The sequence below is a fragment of the Gopherus evgoodei genome, chromosome 10, assembly GCF_007399415.2.
Source record: "Gopherus evgoodei ecotype Sinaloan lineage chromosome 10, rGopEvg1_v1.p, whole genome shotgun sequence".
Lineage (NCBI taxonomy): Eukaryota > Metazoa > Chordata > Testudines > Testudinidae > Gopherus > Gopherus evgoodei.
This window is the reverse complement of record NC_044331.1, coordinates 43,437,255-43,463,562: the sequence shown is the minus strand read 5'-3', so window position 1 is coordinate 43,463,562 and position 26,308 is coordinate 43,437,255. Positions and strand designations below refer to the sequence as shown.

The window sequence follows — 26,308 nt, the reverse complement described above, 5'->3', positions numbered from 1 at the left end:
TTCTGCACATTCGCAGACAACAGGCTCTCACATGGTGTATGTGACAAGCATCAGTTTGCCCGCTGGCGTATTTTGTTAGGACAATGTTCATGCTCTCAGTGGTTGTGCTGGTATCATTTTTCAGAAACTGCACATTGTTGCATGGTTTAGTATCATCATTGTCATATTTATTTATGGAGGCTCCTAACAAAATCTACGCAAGAATGGTATATCTCTATTATACAACACGCCGAGGCTGGAAATATACCTTCTGCTTTATAGAGAGGAGACAAGCTCCCTGCCCAACAGGCTTTCAGTCTAAGGCAAGTACCGCAGGTATGCAGACTGTTGATGATGGACTGAAAGACTGAACTGTTGTCCTATGTCTTTTCTTTGGGGTGTGCTTTGTCTTATCTGGCCCCTGTTACCAACTGCCTCACAATCTTTAATGTATTTAAATTCACAACCCCCCTGCAAGGTAGGTAAATACTATTACCCCCCAGGCACTGAAAGATTATGTGACTTCAAGGCCACCCCATAAGTCTGTGGTTCCTCCTGAACCCAGCAATTGTTTTAAGCCACGGCCTAACTCTTGCTTCAGCACCTGCCCTCCCAAAGGCAAGGCTGGAAGTCTCCTTCAGTAATAGGACTAACGCCTCCTCATTTGATTTTACCATCCAACAAAGGCATGGCTTCAAACTACAAATCCTAACCCAAAGCTCCCCCAAAGCTTCCACGGTGAGTGACCCTGACCAAGCAGAGATGACACAGCCCTTTCCCCACCAGTCACAGTTCTGCCACTGAGGGAACAGACAACCTAGCCCTGATCGGAGAAACCTTCTTGCCAAAGCAATTAAAAAATCTTCAGGTCATGAAAGGCTGCACGGTGCTGCCAGTGGGTGTCACCAGGCTGCATCCAACCTGAGAGCACTGCACTGGCTGGAGTGCTGCACCTCCCGAACAGCAGCCCCATCAAATGTCACCTTCTCTGTGGTGCAATCAGTCAGGCTTGGACTCTAGCCATCTTGTCTGACTGTTCAACTGTCACAGGCTGTCAGTACAGCACAGCAACCTGTGAGAAAGAAGCAGGGGCAGATGGGTCGACAGTTGATGACAAAAGATGACTCATCTGTCCTTTCAGACGGTTGATGGAGTTGGTCTGCCACTTGCTCACTGTTCATCCTGTGAGCTATCTGAAACTGTGTGTAAGAAACCATTTGTTTTCTTGTAACCAGGAAGATCACTGGACACTACTTCACTCTGTCTCTGCTTTTCTTATAGGGCCTATCACAATGACATATAAGGGCTGTGAAAGGCTATGGACATGTGCAATCTTAGGGGCAGGGACCTGGCTTCTGTTAGTACCTGTCTGGAAAGTGCGGACCACACTACTGGGGTTATAGAAATGAAATGTGATTAACTGCATCAGGACTCACCCCAACCCTACACATGCAAAACGCAACAGTTTCCTGCATTGCTTACCACCCTCCCATCCCGGGCAATGCTACTGATAATGCGATCTACCGTTCCAGAAGACTTTCCCTTACTTCTCCAACATACTGAAAAGCAATGAGTTCCCCACCTTCACCAAACACACACTACAGCACAAAACATTAACTGCAATCTACCACATTCTTATATCAATGGATCAGCACATCCGACTGTCACAAATTCCATTAATTCAGGAAGTTATTCTGCCCTCACTTTACTGAGGTTGATGTTAAAGTTTTGGTTTAGAGAGTGAGTTTGATGAGCCCTTAATCCTCCCTTTAGCTTAGCTGAAAAAGACTGTTCTTGTAAAAATGCTTAAAATATTGCAGTAGCGGGGGAAGTATTCTGATTGAGGCAGCTGTGCCCATTGGTCGGCTGTGAGCTCTGGGTGACAGGAGAGTGCCCACACAGCCAGGGGATGGTGCTGTTATCTTTAAGATTAAAGCAGGTACAGGTTTAGTTTGTGTCACTATCTGGCAGCAGAGATAAACCCTGCCATCTGTGTAAAATACCGTGGGCCCTGTCTGTTGGTAAAGAGCTGGGACCAGAAGGAAGGCTGAGGATGGGTCTAATCAGTGATAAGATGCTAGCATGGGCTACTTTCTAAATCTTCCTCTCCTGTCTCTCTCTTAGGCCTGGTCTACACTATGCTGTTAAACCAATTTTAACAGCGTTAAATCGATTTAATGCTGCACCCGTCCACACTACACTGCTCTTTATATCGATTTAAAGGGCTCTTTAAATCGATTTCTGTACTCCTACAAAACGAGAGGAGTAACGTTAAAATCGATATTACTATATCGATTTAGGGTTAGTGTGGATGCAAATCGACGTTATTGGCCTCATTCTTTTACAGTAGCTACCCACAGTGCACCGCTCCAGAAATCGACGCTAGCCTCGGACCACGGACGCACACCGCCGAATTAATGTGCCTAGTGTGGACGCGCACAATCGACTTTATAATACCTGTTTAATAAAACCGGTTTAAGTTAGTTCGAAATTATCCTGTAGTGTAGACGTACCCTTACTCCTCCACTCATCCTCTCCTACTCTGCCCTCCAGTGTCTTTCCCCTCTCCAGCCATGGGGATGGATAATTCTCTTGTGGAGCGGAGGCAGGTGGGGACTTCAGTCAGAGCATCAATTCTTTTCCTGACAAGTACTGCTGCCGCTCCACCTGCTGCAGGAAAGCTGGGAGACCCACAAACTCCCCAGCCAGGCCAGGCTCCTCCTGCAGATCCCACTTCACATTCCTCTGCCTGGAGAGTCCTCATTTCGCCAGCCAGGGAAGAGATGGCAGGAGAGCGAGCCCTCAGGGAAAGGCTCCCCCAAGTCAAGGAAAGAGAGAGAACCATAAAAGGAGCCCTCCATTGGCTTTTAATAGAGGAAGAGGGACTGTGCACTTGTGTACTTTAATCCCTGCACATCAAACAATGGTGGAGTAAACTTCACATAGCGGAAGCACCTTTCTGATCTCCCTTCCTGGTGGTTGGCTCTTGCTCTATAGAACAAGGGTTAACATCTCTTATTCATTTTTATGCTATCTAACGTAACTGCAGATGTTGTCAACATTGTAGTCTGAGGGATACCAGAATGAAAGGGGCAAGGCCACAGAGTCTTAAGGAGCTAGCCAGACCCTGACTCCCAACCATCCCAATAAAGAAACATTTTGTCTCACTTTTCAGTCTCCCAGCCTCTCACAAACTGCGCTCAGCTGTAACCAACCAACCAGCTGCTGGGGGAAGGAAAGAATATTAACATAATCATATACATTTCTACATAACAAAATCATATGAATCGTATAAATCAAGTTTTTTGATTGCTACCAAGTTCTTGGCTTCCCTGAAATCTTGTAAAAGTGAGTTCCACTGACTACTTATCTATTATATGAAAAACTATTCCTTTCTCTTAGTTTTAAATATGTTGGTATTTCATTAGAGAGCCTTTTCTTATAGACTCATAGACTCATAGACTCTAGGACTGGAAGGGACCTCGAGAGGTCATTGAGTCCAGTCCCCTGCCCTCATGGCAGGACCAAATACTGTCTAGAGCATCCCTGATAGACATTTATCTAACCTACTCTTAAATATCTCCAGCGATGGAGATTCCACAACTTCCCTAGGCAATCTTCTTGTGTTATGGGGAAGAGGAATTAGAAGCACCCGATTCAAACTTTTGTGTACCATTCATCAGTCTCTATATTTTTGCCAGGTGCCTTTTTGCATCAACAGACTGAGACATAAACCTTCTGTTCGACATGGAGTGAGGTTCAGGGCTCCTAGTCTCCTAGGGCTTGATTATTTCTGACCAATAAAGATTTATGGCTTAGGACACAGAGTCCACAGGGACTCACAGTAAAAGGTTTAGGTTAAGGCTTTCAAAAATAAGAGCCTAACGTTTCCAAATCCATGTTCAGGTTCCTAAATAAGTGGCCTGATTTTAAAAAGTGCTGAGTGCCTAGCAGCTACCATTGAAATCAATAGCTGCTCAGCATTTTTGAAAATCAGAGCATTTATTTAGCTAACATTAGACTCCTATTTTTTAAAATATCAACGCAAGTCCTCAGTTTATGAACACAACTGGATAACCCCAAGAAAGCAGGAACTAGGAGGCAGTTAAATCACTGGTCTAGGACTGAGGAGATCTGATAACTATTCCTGATTCTGCCAATGGCCCGCTCGGTGATCTTGGGCATGTCACTTAACTGCTCCATGCCTCAATTTCCCCATCTGTAAATAATGAGATAATGATAGTGCCCCCACTTTGTGAAGCACTTTGAGATCTACTGATGTAAGGTGCTATATGATAGCTAGGTAAAATTGTTGATTTAAAAAATAATAATACCTAGAGCACTTTTTATCTATTGGTGCCATTATCCACATTTTTCAGATGGGGAAACAGAGGAAGGAATTTACCCAAGGTCACCCAGCACGTGTCGCTTTCATTTGTCTAATGAAAAACCTATGCTGCCCCAGGTGCTTTGCGGTCTAGAATCCCTGAGTTGGGGGGTGACTCATGTCAGGTCTTAACCGGACATATGGGTTTATACTGTGAGAAAAAATAAGCCATCTCTTCTTGCTCTCATAATGTGTCTCACTGTGATATTCAGAGATCCCAGCCCAATGAATATGTGGTGATATGATGAATAGGAGCTGTTTGCTGTAGGAAGAGGGTGTGCTGCATTACTCAGTGTGGTTTGTGAATTATTTCCAGCTCAGGGAAAAGACAATATGACCTTGAAACCAGAGCAGATGAGTGCTGCTGGGTGCTCCACCACTGCAAACTCATCCTCTGAGTCTGCTTGTCAGAGAGACACACATTCTTGCTGATACCAGCCATTATCAGGGCTAGCCTCACACCTGCAGGACCCCAAGCTCTTAGGACAAGGGGAAACTGGGGGCTTCCCCTGGTAGTCTCAGCAACCCAGAGCCCAATTCCCCACTCTTTAGGCTTTGGAGAATCCTCCAAGGCAGCTCTTGGCTCAGCTGCCTGAGATTTGGAGCCTGCTGTAACCACCTAGGGGGAGGGAATCTGACCATGGGGGCCTCAAGCAGTCATTTGTCATGCTTGGGTTTCAGCTTCCTCCCTCCTCCCTTTGTCACTGGATCCATTCTTTTGCTGGCAGCTTCCCAGCTGGGATCTCAATGGTAATTTGGTGCTAACAATAAGCTCTCTAGGAGCCCTCATTAAAAAAGGGGAAGGAAAAATTCACAACTGAGGAAAAGCAACAATGGGGAACAGAAAGATCTTTGTAAATGGTTTCCAGGGCCCTGAGAGAGAGGGAAGGGCAGTGGGTATTCAGGAGAGGCTTCCAGCTGTGATGCAGGGCAGCCTGGCCTCTGAGCAGGCACATGGGGACGAGTAACGGGGAGCTGGCCCGTTAGAAGCACTGCAGCATGGGCAATGAGGCCCAGCACCGAGACTACGGGGAGCCCAGGCCCTAGCGGAATAGAGGGTCCTACGTGGAGCTCTCTCGTCTGGCACACGCCGTGAGAAGAGATGCTGCTGCTGCAGTGGAAGGAGAAGGGAAAGGGAAGGAAGTTGTGGCCCATTTAAGAGACAGTGATGCTGAACGGGGAGCTAAGGGGCATGGACCCCTTTAACAGATGTTACAGCGGGGGGGGGGTGAGGGCTGCAGTCCTCTTCAGAGCTCCTGCTGCATGGGGGTTTTAAGGGACGCGGCCCCTTTAAGAGATGGTACGGCTGCATGGGGGGAGGTAAGGAATACGGCCCCTTTAATTGCAGCCACCGCTGCCCCTATCACTCGCAGGCCGCGTGCCGAGCGCCTTGGGCGCCTCCCCATTGGCCGATTATTCACGTGATATCACACGGCTTCCCTACCGCAGCTTGTGCGTCCGCTGGTGAAAAGAATCCGTCCGCCCCGCCTCCCCGCGTGATACTGGGGCGGGCGGCGGAGGGATCTATAGGGCGGCTGAATTCACCTCGAGGAGCGGCGCGGAGCGGGGGGTCACAGAAGAGCTGAAGCTTTCGGGGAGGACGGACGTGGTGAGGAACAGTAGGTAGCCGGGCGTGGGGAGGTCAGCGCGGTGCCGCCACCCCCCGGGGCGGAGCGGAGCGGAGCGGGTCCTTCCCAGGGCGCCTCCGTCCTCCCGCGCTGCCCACCGGCCCTGTGCGGAGGCGGGGTGCCGGCTGGTGGGCGGCGCGGCCCCTCTACCGAGGCCGAAGGGGCTGCGCTGTTGGTGGGTGGAGGCGCCGCAGCTCGCCCCTCCTCCGCGGAGCGCGCAGCCAGCGCGGCCTCGCGCAGAGCGACTCTGCGTCCGTGGCGCGCGGGGGCACGTTCGTGGTCCGAGCTCCAGCTGCCCCCTCGCGAGCACGTGGGGTGCGGCTGGAGCTTTACTGTGCCCACTGCAGCCTCGTAGCGCCGGCCTGTAGTTACAGACAGGGGCGGGGCTGCAGCCATGTAGCGCTGGCCTGTTACAGACGGAATGGGGGGTGGGGAGGCGCTGCAGCCCCGTAGCGCCGGCCTATTGTTACAGACGGGGGCTCCCAGAGCCAAATGAGACCATCTACCTCACTAACATAATAAAGAGCTGCGTCCTGAGGCGGGACAAGCACAACTTCAGTTGTCAGATTCTTGCTTGTGTAATTCTGTAAAATATGACCTATAGAAAAATGCAATTTTACTCTTAAAGGCTCTGATGAAACTCAGTCCTTTTAACCTTCCCTGCTTCAGTGTTACAGGGGAGTCCACCGGGGTGACAGTAGAGGAGGAAAGGCAGACTAACGTTTGGTGGAAAGTGAGGCAATTAAGGACCTTTCAAACCATTTTAACTCAAAGTTTAAACCTTGTTCTTGCTCTGTCCCTTCATCCTGTGTTTGAGATGTCCTCATTCTACAGTGAGCTCTTAAACTAGGTTAGCTCTCCCTAGGTCAGCCTTTGAATGGCTCTTGTAGCATTGGTTAGTCTTGTGAGACAGGGATCATGTTGCATTGCATACCAAGCCTGGTCAAATGTGATCTGACTGCCAATAGAAAAGGCTGTTTCAGCTACTACAGTCCTGTAATGATCTGCATTTCAGATCTGATGCCGTTTTGTGTGATTGCAAGGGAGGATCTCTGTAAAACATACTGCTATTAAGTTAAAACTGTGAGGCCAGTGTAAGAGGGTGATTGAATTCATCATTAGAGGTGCTAGATCAGTAGTTCTCAAACTTTTGTACTGCTGACCCATTTCACATAGCAAGCCTCTGAGTGTGATTCCCCCTTTGTAAATTAAAAACTTAAATATATTTAACACCATTATAAATTATGGAGGCAAAGCGGGGTTTGGGATGGAGGCTGACAGCTTGTGACCTCCTGAGAGGTCCTGACCCCCAGTTTGAGAACCCCTGTGCTAGATTTTATCCCAACTTTCCCTTTCACAGGCAGGACTGAAACACAAATGCCCCATGATGATATCCTGAAACTGTGTGTGTGAATCAAAACTGGTCCTCCTTCTCAGCATATCTCTTATGCATACTATTGTAAAAATGGCAAAGATTAAACCTCCTTACCCCAGTGGGTTTATTGGCCCAGACTAACTGATAAGAAACTACTTTGTAGGCAAACTTGATGGGTCAGGTTGCTGCAGCACCATGCAGGGAGACCTGGGTATCTGCTGGGATTGTTCAATGGTGTGAAGGGGGTAGGAGTGCAGGTATCACTGCTGTCACAACCCCTTGTGGCTGGCCGTGACACTGCAGCTTCGGAGGTAGTGGTCTAATGTGCTACAACATAGTGCTGCAGTATTACAGCTGATGCACACTGCAGGAAAAGAAATGTGGAAGAGTTGTTGTAATCCTGGTCAAATAATCCTTCCTAAACGGTTGCCCTGGATTGAACCTCCACTTTTCATCTTTATATCTGTTTTGTTTTGTGGTTTTTTTTTTTTTTTTTGGAGGGGGGGGGTGATGTGTCAAAGTAAACCTCAAAAGAGTGAATTAAATAACTCCAGCTAATGGTATTCTTGAAACAGGATTCCAGTGTTGATAAATTTGAAACTATTACCCTATTGATGGATGATTAACTTTGTAGTTTACTATGCCTTTAAGGTAGGATTAGCTAGAATACTGTACTATGCCCTACCTTATTCTGTACTTCCTGCTTTGTTTCAGATTAATACCAAACACCTCTGGAAAACAATTCTTGGTTTGGTTCACATACATGTGTTTTCATATACTGCCATTAGAGCCATGTCCTCAGATAGAAATGTGTGTACTTTTAACTGAAGATAGCAGTAACCACACTTCTTAATTACCCTTGCATTTAAGGGAAGATAGTGCCATATCAACCCAGTTTGATTACTCAAGTAACTCTGAGCTACTAAAAGGGGGAAGTGATTAAGCAAATTACACTTATTTCTGGCTGCAGCTACATGCTGTAGAATTTGCAGAAAGAAGCTTGGATTCGGAGTTGCAAAGTATTTCAGTTTAGTGTTTCCTGGGGTGCAGGGGGTCAATCAGACTGTGGGAGTAAGGGTTGAATCAAATGGAAAAGGGAGTATTTGCCACCTCCCACACCAAGAGAGCTGGTAGTATCCTAAATGATGCTAACTTCGATCAGTATATGGCTCAAGACTTGTTAATGACTTAGTCATCTCTTCATTGCACAGGCAAGCGAAGGCCCCTTTTGAATGTGTCCTGTATTACGTCTGTGTAAACTTGTCCAATTTATTTTTTGGTAGTCATCTGTACTTCACTAAAGACTATGGTTTAAAAAGAAACCTTTGAAACATGTTTGAACTGCTCTTTTTAGAGTCAGATTTGCATGAATAGTACTTTTGTTACAAAGCATTGGAAACTTCATTGCTGTCATCTCAAATTAATAGAAGTAGAGTAGACTTTTTAAATGGTCATGGCTCTGGCATCCCAGCTACTTTGGGATAGAGTATCGCATAACAAAAAACACTGCTTATGTTTGTATTGCTTAACAGATTCAAAACGCTGTACAACCCTCTGTTTGCACAATCACTGAAACTTAGCGGAACAATTATAACTTCATCCAGCTTCAAGAATCTTAGACTTGTATCTGGTTATCTACAGCCATACATCAAGGGAAACTGAAGTGCAGTTCACCTCTTGAAATCAAGAGCTTTTATAAACAGACCTGGCCACTCTTCCTGTAGCTCTAACCTTCCCCCCCCCAAAACAGTGTTTGGGCCATGCTGGGGTATCAAGATAAACCTTCACTAAAGAATTGAAAAGATATAGAAAGGCTCAAACATGGTTTAAGAACAGATTTTGGGGTGGAGCATAATGCATCTTGAGACTAACAGTTCTCACTCCCCCTCTTCTGTTGTGGCTAGATAACTGCAACAAACTCAAGTTATTCCAGAAGAAAAGTAAACATACTGTGAAATCATAAGATACTTAAGGCTATCTTGTGTCAAAAAAGATCCTTCTGAATTTTCTAGAGATGAAATCTACAAATTCTGGTGAAAAGCTGGTGGTAAATAAGGCAGTCAATTTGATATTGCATTGAGGCAATCTAACATCTAAGAATGCATTTAGTGTATATCTGTGTGCCTCCACTCCTGAGTAAACACTTAGAATTTGGATCACCTATTTATATATAAATAAGACTTGCTGCTGCCAGCAGGGTAGGAAAGAGACCACTCTTGATTACATGAAATCCAAAGCTGAATCCATTTTGCTAAAGCTCTAGATGTGTGGTCAGGATAAATCACGTGGGTGTGTCCTCTCTTTCCTGTCCTCTGGCTTAAGAACAGGCTACTGTCCAATTCCTAGGAGAGGCTATATAGTCCCACCTCCTGTGGAAAAGCAGCAGAGCTTAGCTGCAGTGTGTTGTGATGGATAGCACATAGGAAGAAATAGAACAGCAGTAGTGGCTAACAGCCACTAATCAATGATGTGCACAGAAATCTAGGAGGGATTTCAGTTGTATGCTGTTCTGACTGCATCTATAAATCCAGCTGGGGTTCAAATCTTCACTCTACCAATGAATCTGCTGTTTTTCCTTTGAAAGACATCACTGGCCTTGTTTGCTGATAGCATGGGGGGGAGAACTCTTGGATTTTTCTAAAATGCTGCTTAATTGTAGTTGCTGTGGTAGCACATGCAATACAGATAAGCGGTGCTGGCATGTTATGCCTGCACCAGGACTGCTAATTACTTCTGGATTGGTTATATGATCTCGCTATCAGCATCAATCTGACTCATTAATCAAACCTGTAGTGAGCTCAATTCTTCAGGGCTGCAGACTGAACTAAATCATATGTTAATCTGACAGCTAATCCATTCTCATCCAGGAAAAGTACTGATGTCACAGACACAGCACCAGTGTGGCCCTCCCACCTATCCTTTCCAATCCCATTAATTTGTGCTTTGAAAATCAGAGAAACATTAGCATCCCAAAGCTGCTGCTGAATGTCTGTCTCTGAGGATACAAGTTTAGAATCTGCAATTTGATGGTAGCTGAGAAAGGTGTTCTGAATCAGCTGGGTGAAGCAGAAATTGCTAGGTGGTCCTGAATAATCTGCAGTATCTGTCATGCTGGCTGGAGTGGTTCATTAGTGACTGCCAACCTCAGGGCAGAATGTCAAAAAGTAGGACAGACACCCCAAACTGGTGGTATGTTCTATAATTAGGTCTCACAAGCCCAATAACACAGTGATCCAGGCACTCACATTTAACAGTCTTACTACAGTCAGACAATCCTCATGGGCACTCTAGTCTGTCTTGCCACCCAGGCAAGGTAGGTAAATGGTCACTTACAGTTAAGATCACACAATATTCAGGTTGCTCCCCGTCACTTACTCTCAGATCAATTTGTACCTTAGATCTCATACCAAAGACAATCCTGTTATTAACTAAGGATTTATTAACAAGGAAAAAGCAATGAGGCTATGACAGCACTTATAGCAGCGTAACTGTAGCGCTTGTGGTAGAGAGCTCTAAGCCAGTGGCCTGTCAGCTTAAAGCTACCACCTCTTGCAGAGGCCGGACATCTCAACAGGAGAAGCTCTCCTGTAGACATCGTGCTGTCTACACCAGCACTCAGTTCGGGATAATTTACATCACTCAAGGGTGTAGGTCAGTGGTTCTCACTTTTTTTTTTGTATTGGTGACCCCTTTCACACAGCAGACCTGAGTGCTGCCCCCTCCCCCCTCTCTAAATCTAAAAGCATTTTTAACATATCACTGTTATGCTGTAGGCAAAGCAAGGTGTATACAGTTATTTACAGGTTAAAGCAGGCAACATACAAGCACAAATGAATTAGTCTTAGGTTCCTAAAGGTGATAGGTGTAGTACTGAACCCGAGTCCACTTATTCACTGACACTTTAAAAACCCTTGCACCCCAATCTGGGTCTATGCCGGTTATGCGATATGTATGTATCTTTTCATCCTTGCAAATGGTATCTGTAACCCCCCATAACCCAAGCCTGACCCCAGATGTACCATACCTTCCCTCTCAACCTGTGTATATTTCATTTCAATCATTTACTTTAATAAAATTTTTAAATCTGTCCACTGCATGTCTGTTAGGGCTGACTCTGGGGAATCTTTTTGTTTCCTAGCTCCAGTCCTTTGAGAGTCCAAACAGCAAAGAACCATTTCTTTTTATATGCCCTTCCCCCAGAGTTCAGCCTGATCTAGGGCTCCTGCACACAACTCCTTCATGGGTGAATGGGGCAATCAACAACGCTTTTGTCCTACAATGGCCCATTTAGTTTTGATAGTCCTTCTTGATGGGCAAAGGAACCACTCTTCCTCCTTGAGGTAACAAGTTCACAGCCAGCATCTTTGCAATTTAAATACTACTTTGTTGCATGAGATACAGACATTACAAATAAGATTAATGCTTGCAGCAGTTTATAGAGTCTAAACATATCGTTACAAGTCTAAGGCCTTGGCTACACTCACACTTTACAGCGCTGCAACTGGGGTGTGAAAAAACACCCCCCTGAGCGCTGCAAGATACAGCGCTGTAAAGCGTCAGTGTAATCAGGGCAGCAGCGCTGGGAGAGCTCTCTCCCAGCGCTGCTGCTCTGACTACACTCACACTTCAAAGTGCTGCCGGGGCAGTGCTTTGAAATTCCAAATGTAGCCATACCCTAATACCTGTCTTGAACAATATTAACGTACAAGTGAGCTGGTCTGATTTCCAAGTATGAGTTTGTCAGTGCTCAGCTGATGCCTGCAGCCTCAGCAAGAGCTGGCACCAGGTTTACCAGTGTCACAGAAAAGATTACGTAAGATGGCCACCAAAAAGGAGCAGTTATATAATAGTACAGGGCTACCCTCTGCAAAAGCTATAGGACAGTGGAACAGTATTTTCTGCTGATCAGAAAAGGAGTTGGCAGACCCTTCTTAAACGTATAAACGCCAGAACTAGGTTTGTGTTGTAAAAGAATTCTAACTTGCTTTGGGATGGAGGTAAAATTGCTTAAAACCTAGGAGCCCCTTTCAATCAAACTTGATTCATAGGTTCTGGCTCTCTAAATATGGGTCGTAAACACTTTGCTCCTGAGGGATTGGATTCCTAAACACACCACTAACTCATCTCAGTTCAAACATGTAAGTACATCTTGCCAGAGACATATGGGGCTAGGCTGTATAATAAACTTGGGATTTACAAGTCATGTGTCCTAATGAAATCAATCTGATTTCTTCCTGTCTTATAAGATCCTCATTGTCTTGAGCAAGCCATGCTCCTTTGCATCTTACATTATTTTAGAAATTTTTGCAAAATGCCAAAAATTACTCTCAAATCTTAACCTGCGGCAGAGTTCAGTGAATGTTTTGTAGAAAAGCACTGTATAAGCTTATAAGCAGAGAAGTGCAAAAACTTAGGGCACAATATTGCAAAACTAAAGCCACTTGCAGGAAAACACACTGTTTCTATGTTCTTGACGTGCTTTCCTTTCCACCTCCAACTTCCCGGCCCAGAAAAGCCTGTGATCACTATTTCTGACTTTTGAAAAGATAGTCCCTAATGGGATTCTGACTTCAAATGGAACTTTTTTTATTAAAGCAGTAATCTTATCACAGAGTGAGTGTGAAATACAGAAATTTAAATTAGTTTGTACATGACTGTTATGGGTTTTCCATGAGATGCCTTTAACACCTCCCCTCCTTTTTTTGAAAAGCTTGTGACTCATTAATAGCCTGAGAGCCAGTGTACTATCAGTTTCCATCTCAATTGCTCATCCCTTGTACAGAGCCAGATGAGATGCTTCATATTGGTTCCAGAATTGTCTTGCATTCAGATAGTCAAAATATGCAGCATGCACTTATTGGTGTCAATGAGCATGAGGAGAACTTTTGCTGCTACAGTTCCTTCTCATTCATTTATGAGAATATACATTATACTACTCCCTAATGCATTCAGCGATTTAGACTGTACAAGGTGCTACATAGTGTAAAGGTTTTTGCTTGAATTCTTCAGAGGCATGCACCTGAAATCTAGCTTGTGATGACTGGCTATGGAATATTTGGAGTGAACTAATATTAAACCAGCTGTGTCTTAACTGCTCCCCTTCTGCAAATCAGTCTTTCTTCCTAGTAAGATCCAAGTATTGCTCCTCCCCCTCCAGAAGTTATTTCCTGTCTTAAAAAGTCAGGCTAACCAGTAGGAAATAATTAATTAAACAAATCCATCAGAGGACCAAAAGTAGCCAGATCTGGAAGTCTGACACTCTGTGTTCATGTGTGAAATTGCCTTTTCAGGGAACTCCTTTGTTTTTAATATCTAGAAAACTCTTGCATAAGAGTGGGAGGAAGTGGTTTGATATGAAGGAGCTAATGCTTCTCCTTCTGTACCACCTCCTCATGCTGCTGGGAAACATTAAGCTATGTATGCTGGAATAGCCATGTACCTTAATGTAACCTTGCAATGTTTCTAATATGGGCAGACTTTCATGTGCCTTCATTTCTACTTCAGTGAGTCAGCACCTTCCCATGGGGCTGGATAAGAGAATACTTGCCAGGGTGTACTAAGGTTTTCACTAGCATATGTCACTGATGTAAGTCTGACTCACTACATCCTCATTATGATACAGAGCTGCCTTGCGAGAGGAACTGCACGTAGATGCAGAGAAATTGGAAGGCCTGACTGGCAGAGGTGGGTGAGGGAGGAGCTAAACTTCCTGAGTGAACCATCTTAAAACAGCATGTGCTCTCCTGTGATGTCAATGCTTAATATGTGGTGGAAGGATCATAGGGGATATTGCTTCTGCGAAGGGCTGTAGGTATAGTCATAATGCTCAAGTTTATTACAGTGCTATTCTAATGGTCAGGTAGTGTCTCCTTCAGACACCCTCAGCTTGATGGGGTTTTATGGCACTAGCCTTAATTTGTATGGGGGTGAAAGTTTGTATAGGTTCTCTGTGTGGTGCAGTATTTATTAAACTTAAGCCTATTTAGCCATTCAGACAGTGTTGGTTTTAAATTCCTACAGGATTAATCCATCATGTTGATTAGGCACTTGGGTATAGAAGAGGCTTCATCTTAGAAATGAATGTGTTGAATTATACATCAAGGTGCATATTATCTGTAACATGACTGGCACAATAATAATGTTCACTATGGTATAACTAGTACAGTCTGTAGATACTTGAGGGCAGAGACAGGAAACTGGTTGAGGGAGTAAGGATGAGGGAGCAGCACAAACTATGGATGTATTTTGGACCAGCTGTAGCAAAACTACAGTAGTGGTCAGTCTTGCTGTTGCCTGAGTCCTCAAAACTGATCACAACTGCAGGAAGTATTCCTAGGCTTAACCCCCAAGTGTCAGCATTCCTAGAACTCTGCAGTACGGTGACAACACCTGTGCTCTTGCATAGTAGCACACTTGAAGACTGGCCTATAGGGAGGGGTGTGAATTGTTGAGTGCTCCAACTGCCCCATGTAGATCCTGTTGGCATGAGCTAAAAAGGCGCCAATGTGTGTTGTCCTGTGGAATACATCAACATGCACTAAATACTTTTTTTGTTTACACCAGCAGGGTCTACGTGGAGCAGTTAGAGCACTCTACAATTCAAATCCTTGTAGCCTGGACTGCAGCATCATGTAGCCCTAAGGAAGTCTAGTGTTCTGAAATGATTGGGTCAGGCAATGTTTGCTTATTATACAAGAGTCTGGCATATCTAACTGTGGTGCCATATAAATGAGCCCTTAAACAATCTTTACTATGGTACTAAGCAAACTTGGTTCCTGGTCTGATCAGTTAGGGGCTTCCCTTGGGTAAATGTTACATTAATATATCTGCAAATCCATACACTTGTCTGGTATGCAAGGAGACAGAATAAACTGGCCGTAGAAGACATTTGTCATAAACAGATAGCTAAGGGTTAATGTCTCTTTCACCTGAAGCACCTGACCAGAGGACCAATCAGGAAACCGGATTTTTTCAACTTTGGGTGGAGGGAATTTTGTGTCTGGGGTCTTTGTTTTCTGCCTGCCTGCTTTCTCTGAGCTTTGGAGAAGTAGTTCTGTTTTCTAATCTTCTGTTTCTAAGTGTAAGGACAAAGAGATCAGATAGTAAGTTATATGGTTTCTTTTCTTTGGTATTTGCATGAATATAAGTGCTGGAGTGCTTTGATTTGTATTCTTTTTGAATAAGGCTGTTTATTCAATATTCTTTTAAGCAATCGACCCTGTGTTGTGTCACCTTAATACAGAGAGACCATTTGTATGTATTTTTTCTTTCTTTTTATATAAAGCTTTCTTTTAAGACCTGTTGGAGTTTTTCTTTACTTCAGGGAAATTGAGTCTGTACTCACCAGGGAATTGGTGGGAGGAAGAAATCGGGAGATCTGTGTGTGTTGAATTGGCTAGCCTGATTTTGCATTCCCTCTGGGTGAAGAGGAAAGTACTTTTTGTTCCAGGACTGGGAACAGAGAGGGGGAGTCACTCTGTTTGGATTCACAGAGCTTGTGTCTGTGTATCTCTCCAGGAGCACCTGGAGGGGGGAAGGGAAAAAGGATTATTTCCCTTTGTTGTGAGACTCAAGGGTGTTGGGTCTTGGGGTCCCCAGGGAAGGTTTTTCAGGGGGACCAGAGTGCCCCAAAACACTCTAATTTTTTGGGTGGTGGCAGCAAGTACCAGGTCCAAGCTGGTAACTAAGCTTGGAGGTTTTCATGCTAACCCCCATATTTTGGACGCTAAGGTCTGATCAGTTAGGGGCTTCCCTTGGGTAAATGTTACATTAATATATCTGCAAATCCATACACTTGTCTGGTATGCAAGGAGACAGAATAAACTGGCCGTAGAAGACATTAATGTTTCGTTTCATAACAACCACCTCCCAGCAATTTACCAGGCACTGTTCCTAATCTTTTTGTTTCTAGTATTAGGGCTCCACACGAATAATTTGATTCAGTAACTAGCAGCAGCAAGCTCTGTTGATTTTACCCAAGAAATGATGTAAAATGGAATGTATATCGCTTATATACTCGTGCAGAATTGCTTACTGAGGCTTTTTTAAACTCAACCAACTCAATTTTCAGTGAACCGTGTATGAGACCCAACTAGGTTTTAGATTTACCTGCCAGTCTAAAATAACTCTCTACCCTCTCTCCTAGGTAAAGAATCTCAGCAACCATGTCTAAGCACCATGATGCTTTCATCCAGACCCAGCAGCTACATGCTGCCATGGCAGACACTTTTCTGGAGCATATGTGCCGCCTGGACATTGATTCTGAGCCAATCACAGCACGAAACACTGGCATTATCTGCACTATTGGTATGTGACTCTTAACATGTTGGGAGAAGTGGGGTAATTGCAGCTGTCTTCTAATATAAAATTTAAGAACAGCCCAAAGACTTCAGTGTTTTCTCAAAGATCTATAGAATGAATCATGGAAAAATGCAAATATTTAACTTCCTTATCTCTCTGAGATGAGGAGCATGGGTGAATTCATGAGTATTGCAACCATATCCTTTTCTCAAGTTTGCTTGAATCGTGGCTTCAGAAGTAAGAGAGCCTATCCACTACTACAAAATATAAAATGGAATTAGCCACTAATCACACCCTTCCTGCCTTGGAGACTGAAGCAAAAATACACTGTTGCTCTGTGCCCCAGTCTTCCTGCATGCTGCACAGTGATAGTTGAAGTTGCTTGCATTACAAACTTGTGCACAAACTAAGAAATGGATAGGAGTAGCTTCTTTTAATGACAGAGAATTGTCTGTCTTTGTGTGCAACTAGGGAATTGACTGCTAGGGGGTTGAATTTGTGTTATAAAGTGAAATGCTCTTCCAATTGAGACTCTTCTAGCTATTATAGCTGGTTTTCTTTGCAGCATCGTTATCCCTTTTCTCCATTAAATCTAAACTGGGAGATTGAAAATGCAGTAGTAAAGATCTAGTGTAATGCTATGTGCTGCAGACTTTGGCTGTGGGAGTAACATGCAGCCAGGGTTGAAGAATTCTTTTAATACTTGGGAATTTGAGTGTTACAAGGGCCCTTAGTTGGAGTGCAGTCAGTCTTTGCAGATATCTCCATCTGTCTTAGGGTTTGTATATCTGAGCTAGTTTGAGGCCATGCATGCAATTTCCAGGAGTCCAGCAAGCAAGGAGACGTTACTTCACAGATATTCAAATTCGTTTTACAATGTCTACGGCTATGTGTAGTTCACCCATTCCTACCTTGTGAAATAGCCCACAAACCTAGAACAGTTTCTGGTTTTGCATCTTTGCCTTTAAAAGTCTGTAACAAACTTAATCAATTGATAGTCAAACTGTGGTTCCTTCTAGGCCCAGCCTCCCGCTCAGTGGAAATGCTGAGAGAAATGATTAAATCCGGAATGAATGTTGCCCGTCTCAACTTCTCTCATGGAACTCATGAGGTAAGGGCAGAGAGAGTCTGAATAAACATTGTCCTGACTCAAGCAGAAGTGCTTTCATGAGGCAAGGTACTTGGCTGGAAGCTTGAAGCAGCACACCTTGGACCTTTAGGCAGTGGGAAGATATTTGTGATTTAAGTTATGCATTCTTTCAAAAGACAAATTAACATCCATATCCTGCATTTGCAGGTTCCTTTATGACACTTGGTAAGGTGTCTTGCCACCAGTAATTTGAGAGTCAAAATGTCCACAACAGACCACACTAAGCAAAGGAAAAATAGGATGATCTCTTCCCACAAAAAGATCTCATGCTGGAATCTTCTGTACCCAAACCTTCACCCTAAGAAGCTTGCAGGAGAGGTTTGCTCAGGCCTAACCTTAGTCTGACCTGAGCCCACCCAGACTGAGAGGGTTGAGTTGTTTTCAGATGCAAACTGACTTCCTCCTGAGCCTAGGCTAGTGCTGTTGTCTGCAGCATATCTGTTGGGTCTGCACAGCCTCGCTCCTGCTGGCCACCACCCACTGGTCTCTCCTGTGGAGAGAGAGATGTGCTGCACTGAAACGTCTCAGCACACTCAATCCAGCACAGCAAGGTGGCAGTGGCTGACAGGAGCAGGGCATGCAGCTGCTGCTGCACCCACTCCACAGGCAGGAGAAGGTAAGCAGAGATGATCTGAGCCATGCAAGTTATTTTTCCTCACCTGAACCTAGGACTCATGGTTGGGTTCCATGGTGTTCGGGTCCAATTGCAGGTCTCAAGCTTGCAGTTCATTAGAGGCTGATTAACCTTGGTATTTGCCACTTATGACAGTTTACTACACACGAGCATACATTCCTAGTTAAACTACTAAATCGCTCTGATTCTTCCTCAGCTTCTGTCATAAAGCACCACTGTATCAAGAGGGGTCTGTTCTTACACTCCATTTTTTTTTCTTGCGAGAAAGTACTTTTAAATGTGCAGTCTGAGGTCCCCTGCTCTAAAGAATTTTCTAGCTAAATTAAATCAGCCTATTTGAGCTGCAATCTCTTATAATAGGCATAAATGAGAGCTTCTGGGAAAGCAAGTGTGTGTGTGTGTGTGTGTATGCTTTCTTACAATCCCTTAAGTATGTTAGCAAATGCTAGTCAGTAAAACCTTTTTCTAAGGTATTCTATTTGCTGCAGAGTCTGGATTTCAGTATTAAGCTAGTAGGTCACTGCTACTACCTGACAGCTGGCATACAGGTGACCAGTTTCAAGATCCTTGAAGCATGGACTTTGCCTTTTGGTTGCTGGTTGCCTCTGAAAAGTCTTTTAAAAAAAAAAAAAAATGAAAACTAAATCACTTGACTCATGTTACTATGTGTCCTTAAGTCCTTCAGACTATCACTTAAAATTAGGTTGGGTAGGAACAAAAACAAACATAGGAACAGCCATACTGGGTCAGACCCATGGGTCCATCTGGTCCAATATGATGTCTTCCAACAGTAGCCAGAGCCAGATGCTTCAGAGGGAATGAACAGAACAGACAATTGTTGAGTGATCATCTCTTGTCCACTCTCCACTTCTGGTAGTCAGAGGCCTTAGGGACACCCAGAGCATGGAGTTGCATCCCTGCTCATCATGGCTAATAGCCAGGACACATCCTCCAGGAATTGATTTAATTCTTTTTTTGAACCCAATTATAGTTTTGGCCTTCACAACATCCCCTGGCAAAGAGTTCCACAGGCTTGCTGCATTTTGTGAAGAAGTACTTACTCTTGTTTCTAATCCCGCTTCCTATTAATTTTATTAGGTGACCCGTGGTTCTTGTGACATGCGAAGGAGTAAATAACACTTCCTTATCCACTTCTCCACACATTCATGATTTTATAGACCTGTTGTATCCCCGTTAGTCATCTCTCTTCCAAGCTGAAAAGTCCTAGTCTTTTTACTCTTTCCTCATTTGGAAGCTGTTCCATATCCCTGATTTTTGTTGCCCTTCTCTGTACCTCTTCCAATTCTAATCTCCCTTTTTGGAATGGGATGACCAGAACTGCATACAGAATTCAAAGTGTGGATGTACCATGGATTTATGTGGTGGTATCATATTTTCTGTCTGTCCCCTTTCCTAATGGTTCCTTACATTCTCTTGGCTTTCTTGACTGGTAAGTTCTGATATACTGACTCAGAAGTAATCAGGTTAGGGGTCGGCTGGAGTGGAATAAACTTCCATTTCTGCCTCAGCCACCGGTTTGCTGTTAACATGTGAATTGTATTCAGCGAACACTGATTTACTACTACAGAAATAAGCAGAGTGCTATTAAAGTGATGCATTTTGTTGTAGGCTGTGCAAGTCCCTGTCTCAGAAGCAAACTCTTAGCTACTTCAAATAAGTCCTGGGTCTCTGCTTGGCTCACTGGTTTGCAGAGTTATGTTACCTGACCGTTATGGCGATCGTGCTCTGGCATTTGAAAGCACTGTTAAATTTATGTGAGGAATAAGATCATAAGAAATGCAAACCATTTGTTGTGGCAGGCAAGCCCCCTCAGAGTTTATATAAATAGACTAGATTCCTCTTTGTGACTTGAGATGTGGAAGTGATCCCATTCCCAAATATGGCTTCCCTGCAGTGATGCCCAAGGCCTCCATGTTGACTGTCCTTTAGCCTTCAAAATGTCAGAGGCTGTAGTTTCTGTAGGACACAAAGTAAGCACCTGAAGCTGTGTAACAACTTGGCTTCTTGCCCTCCCCTAAACTTTAAAGGGAACAGGGCATTAAAGTGAACCAGACACTGCAGAAAACACGAACATGCTGACCTTTAAAGTTATGGAAAACTGAAAAATCTAAGCATTGGAGTCAGTGGCTGGGCTTCTGACGATGGCCAGAGCCAGAAGCTGCTCATGAGTTAATTTTCTTCTTTCATAATCTCAGCACTTTGAACAGTTATCTGCCCCTTGGGAAGGCTGTGCTCCTAACTTGGATGGATGTATAGGCTAATGCGGAGATGCCAATCTTACGTATAGCGAAGTTCAGGCCACAACAGGCTATTCAACTCCCCACGCGCATCCTTCAGCTCTTTCTGGGACTCCCATTTAATAGTGCCAAAATTGGTCAGGAATATTCACTGGGTTTGTGCATCTCAGTGCCTGTGACCAACTTGACGCCTTGTGTGTGATTTGAGTTACTCCCCAAAACTGAGGTTCACAAGGTTTACATACTCCTGAAAACTTGATTGCAATAAATGCTCTGAGGCAGGGGTAGGCAACCTTTCAGAAGTGGTGTGCCAAGTATTTGTTTATTCACTTTAATTTAAGGTTTCGCATGCCAGTAATAAATTTTAACAGTTTTAGAAGGTCTCTTTTTCTATAAGTCTATAATATATAACTCAACTATTGTTGTACTAAAGTAAATAAGGTTTTTTAAATGTTTAAGAAGCTTCATTTAAAATTGAATTAAAATGCAGAGCCTCCTGGACCGGTGTCCAGGACCTGGGCAATGTGAGTACCACTGGAAATCAGTTCATGCGCTGCCTTTGCTCTAAGGAGAATGCTGCCTTCCAAGTTTGCCTACATTCCTATGTATAGTCTAAAAATTGGTGCTACTTTCCTGGCACTCTTTTCGCTGCATATTCTGCAGACATGTTTCTATTTCAGTTCTTACTTCCTCCAGCAGCTTCCAATAAAAACCTCTGATGGAGTGTGAAACTTCATGTAAACATCACTGTAACAGTGACCAAATGCGCTGGCTTCTGCCAGCTCAAGTTGTCCAACTTTTAATTAACAAACTCCTTTCCCTCTAATTCTTAAGGTTTAGGTCAAACTAAAACAAAGCAATATAGGGTCTCCCAGGGGGAGGGGGGGGGAAGGCTTGCATGTGTTAAGATGACAAAAAATCCTAATTGTTCCAAAAGTCTACAGTGAGGTCAGGCAGATCCATGACTGTGTGTTTGGACTGAATTACTGTAAAACATCTCATCTTGGGTACACCACCAAGATGAGGCAGGTGCTGTGCCAGTCCTGACTTTCATTTCTTGATCATGAAACTAAATCTGTCTTCTACCCATGGAACCATTTATTTTAATGTATGTACATGAATATCTAGTGTGAACAATAATCCCCTGCCCCGTTTAGTAGTAGACCTCTGTTCCCATCTGTAAGGGGGTTTTCAGTTCTCTGTTTAAGGACGTTGTTGCTTCATATAAAATGCCACCTTCCACCTGCCTTCAGCTCAGTGTTTCCATAAACTTTGAGAATTCCTGAACACGTACGAGGCTTATGAGATCCTAAGGTTATAAAATCTGGAAAGATGCTGAACTGCCTGTACGTCAGACTTGCTACAAACTAGAACTAACAAGCAAAAGCATTTTAATCTGTCTCTTGCTGCTACGTGTGTTTTATGTGCAAAGGAGACAACTAGACTCCTTGTTACATCTATCAATTTGTTTCTAGTCCAAGCATAGTCTTTCTGAGCACCTTCTCTCCTCCAACTGTAACCTGTCTTCAACAACTGTCTGTCAGGATTTACATAACCTTGATCATGAAAAGCTTTCTTTACCCAGTGTTGCTGTTTGATCAGGCTGAGCAAACAGTTCTTTATACTGATCAGCTGTGAAGTGAAAGTCACTTGAGATAGCAAGGAACCTCTCTCAGAACCCAGTTAACTCCTTCCTACCAGGTAGGTAGCAATATAACAGAGTGGGGTAAACAGAGTTGTATAGAAATTTCCCACATCCTCCTCAAGATGAATACTGTAGGCAGGGCCTGTGGAATACTGTGCCAAGCTGGATGTGAATTCTGTAGCAGCTTCAAACTCAACATGAAGTTTTGTACAATGTTCTATCCAACTTTATGCTATCCTAAACTCTCTCCTGAGACCTTGCCATTTTTCTTCTGGAGCACTGCTGAAATTGTCAAGAGAGAGCTGGAGGTTCTTACATGTGGGTAGGCAGCAGCCAGATCTCTTGGCCTCTGGCAGGTGTGGAAGGCAGTCTGGGGTTGTGGCACTCAGAAGGCAGTTTGGGCTTTAGGTTCCAGAGAGGGTTTTCTTTCCCAGTGTTGTTCTTCACCCTGGCAATTCTTGGCAGCTGAGCAGTCCATTGCATCCAAAGGTAAAGCATACTGGCTAAAAACTTCTGTTTGAAATGATTAATAACAAAATAATATTGATGCTTTAAACCATCCTTGGGCTTTCATGTTAGTACCCATTGAGATAAAATGAATTACTTGCACTTGCCTGCCGTTGGTTTTGGCTGTCTTTGCGCACTTGACAGAACTGAATTTACTTAGGCTAGTCTAAACAGTTTTTTGTATGAATATAGCTATATTTAGGGCTGTGACGTTACCAATATATTTATACTAGTACAATCCTAGTGTGGACTGTTACCCCCACCACACACAGCAAGGTGCCTCCTACCAGATAGCTTATTCCTGACTGGAAGAGGAATACTGGTATAAGTGCACAATGTAACTGTACCCACCCTAAGGGAGTTGTACTACTTCAACTGTACTGATAATTAACTCTTGTAAGACCTTGTCCATACACATGACCTTCATAACAATGAGTAATCTTAATTAACTGCAAGCTTAGATTCTGCACTGTATTCCACTCTGATGGAGTAGCTGAGCATGGAGAAAGGGGCCAGCAGCCTTTGACTGTAAGCTTATAGTGTCCAGGACAGCGAATGAAAAGAAGTGGGCTGAAAACTTTTTTTTCTTCCTCTCGCCTCTCTCCTTGCCAGTACCATGAAGGAACAATCAGGAATGTGCGAGAAGCTACAGAGAGCTTTGCTTCTGATCCCATCACTTACAGACCTGTGGCTGTAGCGCTGGATACCAAGGGACCTGAAATCCGAACTGGGCTTATCAAGGGAGTAAGTTTTTTGTTCTGTATCGGGGTGGCCATCCTGATCCTGAGAAGGAGCCAGAATTTACCAATGTACATTGTCAAAAAGCCACAGTAATATGTCAGCACACCCCCTCCTCCAATCAGCTCCCCTCCCAGCACCTTCCACCCACCAGCAGCCCCACTGATCAGTGTGGCCTCCTCCCTACCCGCACCTCCTGATCAGCTGTCGTGCTGCGCAGGAGGCTCTGGGGGGGTGGGATGGGGGAGGAGCGAGGGCACAGCAAGCTCAGGGGAAGGAATGGAGTGGGGGGAAAGGCCTATGGCAGAGCCAGGGGTTGAGCAGTGGGGCTCCCCCTCTCTCCCCAGCACGTTGGAAAGTTGTCACCTGTAGCTCCACTCCCAAAGTTGTTGCCTATACAAGGAGCCACATATTAACTTCTGAAGAGCTGCACGTGGCTCCAGAGCCACAGGTTGGCCACCTCTGTGCTATACTATGAAGGATTATACTAGCTTTCATTCTACATTTTAAAAAATGCCTCTAAGGAACTAGATGGTCTTGTGGCTGTAATACTAACTCTCCTTCTGGACCAAGGGTTCATGTTAACAAACCTCTGAATGAAAGAATGAAGCTGGACCATTTTCAGCCACTTAGGTTCAGGGGACTGAGTGTTACACAGTGTGGATGAATTGACTGTCCACTGTGCAAAACTGGACTATGACCATAATGAACATGTTCCACCATAGCAAGCACATCACGTGCAGGAAAGTAACCTTGTCAGTCAGTGACCATTTTCCATTGTTGGCTCTAGGTGTGTATATGGAATATGCTGTAGGTGTGAGAGACATACTTATAGCAGAGATTGCCACCACAAAGCTACTCTGTCCTGGGGAAAGTGGGTGTTAGAGTCATAGAGTTTAAAACCAGAAGGGACCACCAGATCATCTAGTCTGACCTCCTGTATATCACAGGCCATCAACACTTGTACACTAATCCCAACACCCCACATGCCATTCTGTTACTAAAGTTTTCATTGTTGCACACAGAGTGGCACAGCAGAGGTGGAACTTAAGAAGGGAGCAACTCTCAAAGTGACCTTGGACAACGCCTTCATGGAGCAGTGCGATGAAAATGTACTGTGGCTGGACTACAAGAACCTGACCCATGTTGTGGATGTGGGCAGCAAAATCTATATAGATGATGGCCTCATTTCTCTGCAGGTTAAGGGGAAAGGTATGTAATGATCAAGGGATTCCAGTACCATGAACCCTGCACTAATGGTGATCTCATAGACTCTAGGACTGGAAGGGACCTCGAGAGGTCATAGAGTCCAGTCCCCTGCCCTCATGGCAGGACCAAATACTGTCTAGACCATCCCTAATAGACATTTATCTAACCTGCTCTTAAATATCTCCAGAGATGGAGATTGCACAACCTCCCTAGGCAATTTATTCCAGTGTTTAACTACCCTGACAGTTAAGAACTTTTTCCTAATGTCCAACCTAAATCTCCCTTGCTGCAGTTTAAGCCCATTGCTTCTTGTTCTATCATTGGAGGCTAAGGTGAACAAGTTTTCTCCCTCCTCCTGATGACACCCTTTTAGATACCTGAAAACTGCTATCAGGTCCCCTCTCAGTCTTCTCTTTTCCAAACTAAACAAACCCAATTCCTTCAGCCTTCCTTCATAGGTCATGTTCTCAAGACCTTTAATCATTCTTGTTGCTCTTCTCTGGACCCTCTCCAAATTCTCCACATCTTTCTTGAAATGCGGTGCCCAGAACTGGACACAGTACTCCAGTTGAGGCCTAACCAGTGCAGAGTAAAGCGGAAGAATGACTTCTCGTGTCTTGTTTACAACACACCTGTTAATGCATCCCAGAATCACGTTTGCTTTTTTTGCAACAGTATCACACTGTTGACTCATATTAAGCTTGTGGTCTACTATGACCCCTAGATCTCTTTCTGCCATACTCCTTCCTAGACAGTCTCTTCCCATTCTATATGTATGAAACTGATTGTTCCTTCCTAGGTGGAGCACTTTGCATTTATCTTTATTGAACTTCATCCTGTTTACCTCAGACCATTTCTCCAATTTGTCCAGATCATTTTGAATTTTGACCCTGTCCTCCAAAGCAGTTGCAATCCCTCCCAGTTTGGTATCGTCTGCAAACTTCATAAGCGTACTTTCTATGCCAACATCTGCCCCTTCACATCTAACTATTAACTTGTGGTGATGTTTCATTTGGAATTACCATTCTTTTAAGCTCAGCTAGCTATTGAAGATAGACTAACTTGGTACTTTCCTGGTGATTTGGCCACCCATTTTCACTTCCAGATTTGACCCAACACAATGGGGATGGACTTCTGACTTTGGTAGATGCAGCAAAACCACCTCCACTTCCTTCCCCTTAAAACCATAATTCCAGTAACTGAGTGATGACTTACGCCAGGTTTCACTAGGCTGTATTTGTTCTCCTAAACCAGGGATGGGCAAACTACAACCTGCAGGCTGCATCCAGCCCCTCAAACCTTTTAATCAGCCCCCTGGGCGCAGGGTCGGTGGCTTGCCCCACTCCGGCGATCCAGCCGGGGAGCAGGCCCTGGGACTTGTCCTGCTCTGCCCGCCTGACGCTCCCACAAGTTCAGGTGGGACCTGCGTGAGGGCATGCATGTTACTGTGGCTGCACAACCCAATTACCAAACACGCCTCACACGCCATCAGAGCCTG

The 26,308-nt window shown here is 44.4% G+C and overlaps 1 protein-coding gene across 1 annotated transcript in view; it reads left to right on the top strand.

Moving 5' to 3' along the window:
- Nucleotides 1-5,845: 5,845 nt before the first annotated feature.
- PKM (pyruvate kinase M1/2) overlaps nt 5,846-26,308 on the top strand; it is a 41,299-nt gene continuing 20,836 nt past the window's right edge. Inside the window, 5 exon segments of the mRNA XM_030577011.1 lie at nt 5,846-5,985; nt 16,515-16,675; nt 17,689-17,780; nt 23,476-23,607; nt 24,627-24,813. Coding sequence (XP_030432871.1) covers nt 16,534-16,675; nt 17,689-17,780; nt 23,476-23,607; nt 24,627-24,813 — 553 coding nt within the window. The 5' untranslated portion in view covers nt 5,846-5,985; nt 16,515-16,533.